Source organism: Callorhinus ursinus, unplaced genomic scaffold (assembly GCF_003265705.2).
Source record: "Callorhinus ursinus isolate GAN/ISIS: 27379988/994484 unplaced genomic scaffold, GSC_fseal_2.0 scaffold7, whole genome shotgun sequence".
NCBI lineage: Eukaryota > Metazoa > Chordata > Mammalia > Carnivora > Otariidae > Callorhinus > Callorhinus ursinus.
The window spans coordinates 71698851-71711270 of record NW_027397069.1 but is presented as its reverse complement, the minus strand read 5'-3'; the positions used below and the strand labels follow the sequence as shown (position 1 = coordinate 71711270).

General features: G+C 37.8%; 1 protein-coding gene across 2 annotated transcripts in view; it reads right to left on the bottom strand.

Moving 5' to 3' along the window:
* SPATA13 (spermatogenesis associated 13) overlaps positions 1–9131 on the bottom strand; it is a 138519-nt gene extending 129388 nt beyond the window's left edge. For both annotated transcript variants that reach the window (XM_073894774.1, XM_073894775.1), the window contains exon 1: positions 9111–9131. In XM_073894774.1, the coding sequence (XP_073750875.1) occupies positions 9111–9116 (6 nt within the window). In that variant the 5' untranslated portion in view covers positions 9117–9131. The remainder of the gene's footprint in view (positions 1–9110) is intronic.
* Between the last annotated feature and the right edge of the window lie 3289 nt (positions 9132–12420).

The following is a 12420-nucleotide window of genomic DNA, read 5'->3' as shown; positions in this document are numbered from 1 at the left end:
TGCAATCACTATGGAAAACAGTATGGAGCTTCCTCAAAAATTAAAAATAGAAGTACCATATGATCCAATAATCCCACTACTGGATATTTACCCAAAGAATATGAAAACATTAATTCAAGAAGACATGTGCACCTCTATGTTCACTGCAGCATTATTTACAATAGCCAAATTATGGAAGCAGCCCAAGTGTCCATAGATAGATAGATGAATGGATAAAGAAGAAGTGATATATACACACAATGGAATATTACTCAGCCACAGAAAAGAATGAAATCTTGCCATTAGCAACAATATAGATTGATCTAGAGAGTATAATGCTAAGAGAAGTAAGTCAGAGAAAGACAAATCCCGTATGATTACACTCATGTGGAATTTAAGAAACAAAACAAAGAAAAAAGAGACAAATAAAAAAATAGACTCTTAAATATACAGAACAAACAGATGGTTATCAGAGGGGAGGTGGGTGGGGGGATGGGTGAAATAGGTGAAGGGGATTAAGAGTACACTCATCATGACGAGCACAGAGTAATGTACAGAATTGCTGAATCACTATATTGTACACCTGAAACTAAATTAATGAAACACTGTATGTTAACCATACTGTACTTAAAAAAAATAACATTGGTAATTTCAGATCACAAAAACATATATATGAAGGAAAAACTGACGGAATTGAAGGGAGAAATACAGTTCCACAATGATACTTGGAGACATCGATACCCCACTCACAGTAATGCACAGGACAAGCAGAAGCAAGGAAACAAGAGAATTGAAACAACATGATAAACTACTAGATCTGACAGACACAAAACACTTCCTCCAACAACAGCACACTCATTCTTCTCAAGGACACACAGGACATTTTCCAGGATAGACCAAATGTTAGGTCATAAATTAAGACTTAAGACTTAAAAAGATAGCTATCATACAAAATATCTTCTCTGAACACAGCCAGATGAAGTTAGAAATTATTCAGCAATTCCACTTATACAAACCCAAAAGATCTGAAAACAAGATTTCAAAGAGACATTCATACACCCATGCTCATAATAATAGCCAAAAGGTGGAAGTAACCCAAATGTCCATCAATAGAATAGATAAAGAAAATGTGGCATATACATACAATAGCATATTATTCAGTCTTAAAAAGGAAGGAAATTTTGACATATGTTACAGCATGGATGAACCTTGAGAACATTCTACTAAGCAAAATAAATCAGTCACAAAAATACGAATACTGTATGACTCAATGGACACAAGGTATTTATAGTAGTCAAAATCATAAAGAAATTTTGGTATAATGTACTAGTGGCTGCCAGGGGCTGGAAGCAGGGGATAATGAGGAGTTACTATTTAATGGGGCCACAGTTTCAGCTCTACAAAATGAAAAGGGTATGGGGATGGATGGTGGTGATGGTTGTACAACAATGTGAATGTACTTACTACTACTGAACTGTACACTTTAAAATGGCTAAGATGGAGAATTTTGATTCTTTTTTTTTTTAAGATTTTATTTATTTATTTGACAGAGAGAGAGAGCACAAGCAGGGGGAGCTGCAGGAAGAGTGAGAGGCAGACTCCCCGCCAAGCAGGGAGCCCAATGCGGGGCTCGAACCCAGAACCCCGGGATCATGACCCAAGCCGAAGGCAGACGCCCAACCAGCTGAGCCACCCAGGCGCCCCTAAGATGGAAAATTTTGATACACGAATTTTATCACAATTTTTAAAAATACACAAAAGTGTTGGTGAGGAAGTGGAGAAATTGGAATCCTCACATACTGGTAGGAACGCGAGATGGTGCAGTCTCTGTGAAACAGTCTGACAGTTCCTCAGAAGGTCAAACAGTTACCATGTATCCAAGCAACATCAGTTTCACCCAGGGAAAATAAAAACATATGTCTACAGGAACACATGGACACAAATGTTCATAGAAGCACTATCCATAACAGCCAAGAAGTATAAACAACCCAAATGGCCATAAACTGGTGAACAAATGCAATGTGATATACAAATGCAATGGAATGTTATTTACTACTCAAGAGAAATGAAGGACTGATATATGCTCAAACCATGAAATGCCATGCTGAGTGAAAAAAGCCAACACAAAGGCCACATAGTGCATGATTCCTTGTATACGAAATGTCTCGAAAAGGCAAATCTATAATGACAGAGTGAAGATGAATCATTGCCTATGCCTGGAGGTTTTGGGGGCAGGGGATGGGAAGTGACTACTAAATAAGCACAGGGTTCCCTTCTGGGGTGATGAAAATATTCTAAAATTGACAGTGGTGATGATTGGCATGACTCTATGACTTTACTAAAAACAACTCAATTCTACACTTTAAATGAATGAACTATATGGTATGTCTATTATATTTCCATAAAGCTGTTTAAAAAAAAAATAAGGCTAGTTGCTTTGTTGTGTCAACTCATTCTTAATCTGGACAAAAGGTGCTAACACACAGGAATGGTACAGTATGAACTCCTGGGTTATAATCTCAGTTCAGCCATCAGGCAGAATGTATCTGCTTGGGTCATTATTTAAACTTTCTGATGTTTAATTTGTGCATCATTTTTATATGGATAATAATACCTTCTTACCAATGTATGGCACAGAGTAAGCTCATTTATGGTACTTGTTGTTAGTAGCCCTTTTAATAATTCTGTATAAGTAACATCATAATTGTCTAATAAAAAAAGCTCTTACTGTAAGAAGAAAGATGTATGTTCCTCAGAAGTATCAAAACAATTTCTATTCATGGCAGCCATAACATAAAGGAGCTCAATAATTCAATGGACATTATTGTTCATTGCAATTAATTCAATGAACATTTTTAAGAGCATGCTCAGGTGGCAAAGCATTGGCTTTGGGTTGAATTTTCTATTGCCCATGCCTTGTTTGGCCTACACAAGGGATTTTTTTAAAACCCGAATTAATTTGCAATATTTAAGAATAGAGAGATTTCACTTAAAATGCAGATTTCTGGATTCTCTTGGAAAATAGGAGGGTTTGCTAACACTGGGCCACGTTCCCTGTGGCCCCTATCAGTGGAACCTACGGAGTCTCCATGTGAGACTGTATAGCTCCTCTGTTACCTGCCTGGCCCCAAATGGCATAAACATTTGCAGTATCTGGGCTGTCATAGACTAGAGATGCAGAGATAAGTCAGCCACAGCTATCAATCTTCTGGAGCTCACAGACTAGCATGTTATAATGAAAATAGGTATAATAAATAGCTGGGATCACTTATTATCAGCCAGACCCGTTTTACAGAAAGGGAAACAGTAAGGCTCAAAGAAGTTACGTGATTTATAGAAGGCAAACCATATCAGCCACACTAACTGATACATGCCTAAATTACTATGAAAGTATCTGACCACTTTCTTTTAAATGTCTAAGAACTTAATGTAACAGTTAAAAGTAATGGTGAATCAGGGAAGTAAGGTTTATGACCACCATGCTTTGATTAACTAAGAAATAATAAAGAAGTTGAATAGACAGTACCACTTTCACCTTCTTTGTATATAAGGAAGGAAGGAGGAGACTCGTTAATAAAATGATACAAAATGAAGCATGAGCTTGTTATTTGTTAACAATAGCTTATCAACCATCTATCATTTATTCTGATATATGGAGCTTCTTTAGAAAATTACCAGACTCTATTTTCACAGAAAACACAGTAATTAAAGAGCCCCAAGGTGAGAGAAGGAAGATTGAGGATCATTTCTAGGAATCACGCCAGGTTCCTGTGTGTTTAATCTGTCCTTGGACTGATCTGGCCCCATTAATCAAAGCAACTGGTTGTCTGGGAAAATAACATGTTTTCATGATCTGAAAAACAGATATTAAAGGGAAACTATGATGTCATGGGGGAAAAGAAAGCAAAGACTACAATAAATTTAGCTGTATTTTCTCACTTTCTGTGGTGTTACATGAAAAGTAATAGACCAAGGTCTTTGTTGCCCTTCTGTTATTGTACCTGGTTGAACAGGTTAAACTAATAGATGTGTTTACAAAATGACAAGAAGTCACTTCAGTATTGAGACCGATACTAGATGTGTTTACATTTAAGTTCAACACTTACATAGACGTTCTTTATAAAGTTGTGTTCTTAAAAAAAAAGTTGTAAAGAAAATTTTCCATTATACAGGGAAATTTCTCTCTCTGAAGAAATAAAACACATATATAAGTTCAAGAAATTTATATCTGGCCTCTACTTTATACCAGGCTTAAGATAAGGGGCTGAGCAAATCCAGACCCTTTGCACCCATTTCAGTGCCTGGCACACAGGAGACATGCAAGAAATACCAGGCTTTAATTGAAAGCCACTATGTAACCATGTAATAAAACATACTTCTGCAAAGCATTTTTAGTATTATTTTCAAATTTAAGTTGTAGGATGTGAAACTAAAATAATCTATAAGGTTGAATTTATTCTTATATTTCCTAGAAGTCAGTCTTAGCCATTGGGATTTCTAGGTTTTCCTTCTGTGGGAGGAAAAAGGATACTTAAGTCCATGTTGTTCTAGTTTATTTTTATATCCTCAGGAACTAGTGCTACGTCGGGAATACAGGAGTCACACAACAAATGTTTTAGAATAAATTAGTCTAGCTTTTACATTAATAAGCAACTTCTCTGCTCTGGATCTAATTAATGATTAAGTAAGTACTTAGTAAACAGTAAGTTAGTTAACTCATAAATACTATTCAACAAGAAGTAATCCAAACAAACTTAAAACATATCCTTTTCTTCCAGTCCTGGTTGGCAACTTTAGCTGTCTGACCTCTGATTTGCAGATCAAGCTTGGTTTTCTTCAGACTTTCTAATTCTAAAACAATGGTTTGATGAAATGGCCCTCTAGTACTTATATTTTCAGTGGAGAATATAAACTCTACTCTCTCCTTGGATGGTTGTCAAAGTTACCTTAAATTGGCAATATAGACTTTTGATCTCCTTATTTTTGCTGGACAGTATGACTTCAAATTCTCTGCTATCTAATCCTCATTCCCCTTCCATTACCAGAAAAAAGAAAAAGAAAACAAGAACAAAAAACAGCTACTACCAACATCACTACAACACTCCATTTCAGGAGTATCAGAATCAACCAACAGGATGAGACATGTATAGCACACTCCATCCTACAGCAGCAGAATATATATTCTGTTCAAGAGTGTATGGAACATATATGAAGACAGACAATATCCAGGGCTATAAAACAATCCACAAAAAGATTTTAAAAACTGAAATCATATAGAATGTATTCTCCAACCAAAATGAAATAAAGTAGAAATCAGTAAGAGAAAGATAACAAGAAAATCTCCAAATATTTGGAAAGTAAGCAATATGCATGTAGATAATCCACAGGTTAAAAAAGAAGCCAAAGCGAAATTCTAAAAAATACTGAATGAAAATGAAAATGAAACACATCATTGTAGGATACACCTAAAGCAGTGCTCTGAGGGAAATTTATAGCATGAAATGAATACACAGAAAAGAAATTTCTCAAATCAGTAAACTCCCACCTCAAGAACCTAGAAAAAGGGCAAAATAATCCCAAAGAAAGAAAAAGGAATGAAATAACATAGGTAAGAGCAGATAAAAAGAAACTGAAAATAGAAAAATAGAGAAAATCAATTAAACTAAGAGCTGGTTCTTTTAGATTAATAAAACTCACAAACTTCTAACAAGACAAAGAAGAAAAAAAAAAGAAAACACAATATACCAACATTAGTAATGAAACAAGATATCACTAGAGATGCCCCCAGACATAAAAAGGCCAATAAGGGAATATTATGAACTCGATATACATAAATTTGACAATTTAGACAAAATGGACCATTTGCTCAAAAAAACACAAACTACCAAAATTCACACAATATGAATTAGATAACTTCAACAGCCCTTAACCATTAAGGAAACTGAATTTGCAATTTCAAAACTACCAAAAGAGAAATCTCCAGGCTAAGAGAATCTCACTGAAATATTCTACCAAATGTTTAAAAAAGAATTAACACCAATTCCACACAATCCCTTCCAGGAAATTAAAGAGGAGGACATACTTCTGTACTCTTAACTTCATGAAGTTATTATTACCCTGATACCAAAATCAGATAAAGATAATACTCCTCCCTCCAAAAAACCACAACTACAGATATATCACTCATGAATATAGACACAAGAACGATTAACAAACTAGAACTCAGCAATATATAAAAATAATTATGCACATGAACAAGTGGGGCTTATATGCACTTGGGTTTATTCCAGGGATCCAAGAGTTTTTCAATATTTGAAAATTAATCAATATAATCTACCATATTAACAGGCTAAAGAAAAAAATCATATGATCACATCAACTGACACAGAAAAAGTATCTGATAAAATTCAATACCCATTCATCATTAAAAAAACAAACAAACAAAAAAAACAGGAATACAGGGGAGCTTTTTCAACTTGCTAAAGAGTATCAACCAAAAGCCTGTGAAAGACAGGATGCTTTTCTCCTAAGATCAGAAACAAGAGACAAGGATGTTTGCTCTCACCACTCTCTTACCCAACATAATGCTAGAAGTTCTAGCCAGTGCAGTAAGGCAAGAAAATATAAAAGGCGTATGGATTGGAAAGACAGAAATTAAACCATCCCTATTTATAGAGGACATGACTGTCTACATAGAAAATCCCAAGGAATCTACAAAAAAAATTCCTAGAGCTAATGAATGAGCTCTGCTAGCTGCAAGATACAAGCTAAACATACCAAAAAACATACCGTATTTCTTTATACAGCAATGAACACATGGACATCAAAATTAAAAATACAGGGCACCTGGGTGGCTCAGATGGTTAAGTGTCTGCCTTTGGCTGAGGTCATGATCCCAGGGTCCTGGGATCAAGTCCCACATCGGGCTCCCTGCTCCCTGGGAGCCTGCTTCTCCCTCTGCCTCTCTCTCTCTCTGTCTCTCATGAATAAATAAAGTGTTTAAAAAAAATTAAAAATACAATACTATTATGGACCTTGAAGGTATTAGGCTAAGTGAAATAAGTCAGACAGATAAAGACAAACACCATATGATTTCACTCATATGTGAAATCTAAATAAACAAACAAACAAAACAAAAACAAGCTCACAGATACAGAGAATAAATTGCTGGTTACCAGAGGGGAGGGGGTTGGAGGTGCAAGATGGGTGAAGGAGGTCAATTGTATGGTGATGGATGGTAACTAGACTTTTAGCAGTGATCACTTCATAGAGCATACGGATGTCAACCTATAATGTTGCACACTTGAAACTTATATAATATTACATACTAATTTTATGTCCATAAAAAAATACAATACTATTTACAATCACTCAAAAAATGAAATAGGTATAAATCTAAATCATGAACAGGAATTATATGCTGAAGACTACACAATGATGATGAAATTAATGGAAAGACACCCTATGTTTATTGAAAGACTCAACACTAAAGATGCTGATTTTCCCAAAATTCCAGCAAGATTTTTTGTAGATAAGAGATTATTCTAAAATTTATATAGAAAGGGAAAGGAGCTAGGATTGCTAAAACAATTTTGAAAAATAAAAATAAAATAAAGAGGAATCAGTCCATCCAATTTCAAGACTCATAACTACAGGAATCAAGACTGTGATACGGGCTGAGGTACAGACACATAGCTCAATGGGACAGAAAAGAGAACCCAGAGAAAGACCTACACAAATTTGCCCAGTGATCTTTTATAAAGGTGCAAAGCAACTAAATGGAAGAGGGATAGCCTTTTCAACAAAAAAGTGCTGGAGCAACTAGACATCCACAGGCAAAAAAAAAAAAAAAAGCAAAACAAAACAAACAAACAAAACCACCAAGATCATGACCTAAATCTCACACCTTACACAAAAGCTCAAAATATCCTAAATTTAAAGATTTTTGTCAGAGATTGAGAGCACAAGCCGGGAGAACACTGCAGAGGCAGAGGGAGAAGCAGGCTCCCCACTGAGCAAGGAGCCCGATGTGGGACTTGATGCCAGGACTCTGGGATCATGACCCCGGCCAAAGGCAGATGCTTAGCCGACTAAGCCACCGAGGCATTCTGAGGGGATCATAAATTCAAATTTAAAATGTAAAACTATAAAACTTAAAAAAATAGGAGAAAATCTTCAAAGAGTTCTTATTTTTAGACTTGACATGAGAAAACATGATCCATAAAAGGGAAAACAAATCAATAAATTGGACCTCGTCAAAATGAAAAACTTCTATTCTGCAAAGAACCTGGTTAAGAGCTAAAAGGGAAAACTAGTCAGAGAGCATATTTGCAAACCACATGTCTAAAGGACTAGTATCTTCAGAAAATTATGCTGAGTGAGAAAAGCAATCCCAAACATACTATGTTCCAATTTTCTAACATTTTTTAAATGACAAAATTATATGGAGAACAAATTAGTGGTTGCTAGAACGAAAGGAAGGAGTGGGGACAGGAGGGAAGTGGGTGTGGCCATAAAAGGATAACATGAGGGATCCTCATGGTGATGGGAAATGTCTGTATCTTGACGGTATCGATGTCAGTTGTGATGCTGTACGGTATCACGTAAATATCACTGTACTACATTTGTATATGTGTATGTATATCTACATGCATATCTACATACAATTATACATGTATATCTACAATTGTCACAAAATGAAAAGTTCAATTAAAAAATTAATAAACAAGAATTTAAAACTCTTCACAAATACAATATATATTGCCTTAACTCTCAGATCCCCACTCCCTTCTTCAGCAAACTCCTGCCTCTTCTCTGTCAGATGTCCACTTTTACCAACCTCACTCTAGTTAATGAAAACAACTTATGTACCATTGTCTTCCACATAACCAATCACTGGGATTTGGGTATGCCTTTTTGCTGAATATTGCCACAATGGATGTAGACAGGTTCAGAAGGAGAACCTCGGACCAATACCAGAAGTCTGTATGAATTCCAGCATAGATTACCCAGTCATGCACCCGCAAGCAGGTATGGCCACCTGCTTGTTAGGCCATCGGTAATTATCAGCTCTCTCTATCCCACTTCCTTTGAAACCATTCACCTAACCCTTGAGACATTTCCACTGTTACCTGCATCACACTGTGGGAGAAGCAAGGGGCACTGTAGTCATAACGCCATACATGAGACACATCAGTGAGAGACAGTCTTCCCAGCACAGATTCTCCTTGCTCTGTCCTCCACATGAAAGCAGCCGATGCCATCAGATCTGCCCTGTGGGTTCTGAGATGAGGATCACTACTTCATCATCTTCCTTCCCCTCTTGCCAAATGGCAACCCTGAAAACATAAGGCAGCCAATGGGCAATGCTTCCCAAGTCCCTTTGCCCTCAGGTGACACAACGATCGCTTTCCTGGGAATCTGAAACCATCCAGGTCTCCAAGTGAGCAGTTAGTGAGTGGGTGGTCCTGCCACAATTCTGAATTTCTCACTCATCTGAGGAGACAGCTATAGGATTCTCCCAGTGGGGGCCTCTCTTTCTAACTAATAACCCATGAGAAGCGCATTCCAAGCTTATTCTTTCTGAGTCCTGCAGTGATGAGTTTAGACCATGGCAGAGGAAGATTTGTAACCAGCCATGTATCATAACTGGTCGCTGGGGGATCCAGTTCTCTTTAAACAATCATATAAAAGAACACTCTTCCGTTTGGAAGAAACAGTGACAAAAACACATGATTTCAAGAGTTTTGTGTTTTTTAAATCTTTTCTCACTAACAACTAAAGTGCTTCCCAGGTCTTCCCAGGTGACCTGGACATACACAGAGAAGGTGGCTGTCCCAGCTCAGTATGACGAGGGACTGGGAATCCTCCTGCTGAGCCAGGTCTCCTTTCACAACGTTCTTTATCCCAGACTGATCTGCACAGATACCCACTATCTTCATCTCAGAAGAAAAGTGTTCCAAGTGACACAAAGGGTTCTCAAAAATCCCCAACCTGCACTGTGTAGAGAGTAAGACCTGGCCTCTACAGAGATCCCTTTCCAGGAAAGCCAAGAAAACAGCACTGTCTACTGCCGATAGGCCATTTCCTTCTTCCTTTAGAGATTCTTCATTCCAGCAGGAAAGAAAAACTAAGAGATTGGCAGTATCTGCCCATAAAAATAGAAAAAAGGGTATTAAACTCCTATAGCATGAAATCAACAAAACTGTAATCATCTACTTGAATAATTTCAATTCAGTAGTCCAGCATGCACCAAAATTTAATAAACCACTTTGGTTTAGAATAATTGTCACATGGGGTTTGATTTAATTAATCTCAGCAGGCTTTAAAACAGCCCCCAGAAAGTCAATGCGATAACCTTCCTTCAGATGTGCTAGAATGAAAATGTAAGTTAACCATGCTACCAAATCAAGACATATTTAGGCAGTGGTGGCACTTTTATATGCTCTGACCTACCCACCTGTAAGCACTGACCTTGTAATGCTAGGTCATTCTCGCCTCTGTATACCACTTGAAGGTTTCTGGGTCATCACCCTTTCAGGGTGAACCCCTCGGATGAGGGGTCAGATTAGAAATAAAGATTAGGAAAAGCAGAAACAGTTCTTGCTTCCTCCTCCGAGTTTCTTCTACGTTAGAAGGAAAGCAGACCATTCTCAGAGCCCTGGGTATTTTTCCTAATTTTGAGTGGAGTTAGGAGAAGCACAGATGATCTTCCAGCAGAACCACTGACAGACAGAAGAAAGCATACATTTGCTCTGTCACTTCTCCCGAGCCCCACTGCCCTGGAAGAAGATTCTAGCCCAGAAAGAAAAGCCTAGAGGAAACTAACCTTTATCACTCTCCTCCCATCCAAGAGTGAGATCTAATGAGAAAGGGTGAGACTAGCAGGGGGCAGGAGGGCTAAGCTCTGCCAGAGTTACAACAGACTCGACCTTATAAGTGTGCACTCAGCACAGTGCCTCACCCTGGCCCGAACTGCATCTGCATTTATGAATGAATGGTCCCTATGTGTCAAGGAGCAGAGCATCGTCATTATCCAGGAGCCATCCTGACAGTGCAGAAGCACAGGACACTCTGCCAGGTGCATGGCATTTCAAAAGCTGAGCCTGGAGACAAGTGTCTGCCTCCAGATGGCTCAACACGGAACAGAGCTGATTATACCGGTGCCGGATGGCAAGGACAGCACTTGAAGGTATGAATACAACCCAGTCAGCCTGATCCCACAAGCCGCAAGTTTATAAATCACTCTTCTTACCCACACCTTGCCATGACTTGTCATTAAAAAACTAAGTGTTCAAGAAAAGCTGCCACTTTCCTTATTCAGAATTCCACAGATTCATTTACTTAGTGAGGCCAGGAGTCTAAGACTCGACTTAGAAGGGAACTTTTATGTAATTAGGAGCTCACTCCATGTCACACTGTACAACAGAGTATGTTACTTTGGCTCCAGCATATACAGCCCCCCGTCACACACACGGACGGACGGACATGCGCACAGGCACACCACAGATCATGGCCAGGAACTGAAGCTGGCACATAAAGTACCCAATCCTTTTCTAGGAAGTATAGGACACAATAGTTCTGGAAAGTGGCCTAAGGACACAGAGAGAGACACTCTAACGCTAGAGCTGAACTGGATTTGGTAAAACAAGTAGGCTCATCGGTAAGATGAGCCAAGCAATTGCTGGGGAGTTTAGATTTGTTTCAGAAAAGTCAAAGGTAGAGAAAACAGGTCTAGCAGATTTTAAAACATACCATTTTAGAGACTATTTTACTTATTTTTCCTAGCTTATTTTGGATTGTTAACCTCAAATGTTTAAAACCTAAATGTACTTTGAACTGTTCTCATTTTAAATATATAATCCTTTTGAATATAACTAAAGTGGAGATATTAATATATCCCCGCCTTCTTTACTGTTTTCAGTGAGGGTTTGGGGGATGTTATTTCAGAAGGATCCATGGAACATTTAAGCAAGGACAAGTCCTCTGAAGGCCTGTATTTCTAAAGCCTATTCAGTCCATGAGTAACTGGAGTGATAATGGTAAAAGCACACAATGGAGGCTAGTCTTTACCATAATACTGAGCCACCTGTGTCTGGCTATACAAGTTTCCCCAGTGGTAGATTTTCACTTAGTAATCAGGCAGCAGAACAAATATAGTGAATCAATTATCTCCATTTGCAGCACACACTTCAATGTCCCAGGGCCAATCTCACAGGAAACACCAATTACTTGCATGCCCTACACAGAAAACAAAACCAAACACATCATCTTTTTTAAGAAAGAGAACAAATCAGAAATCTGAGATATGAATTCACCTATTTCTCATTTCTTTATTTAGCTTGGCCACACTACTAGGACTGATTCTAGGCTAAAAGATATGACAAACCCACAGAACTTACACTGCATCACCGATTTCATTCTGAGGGTACTAACTGTGGC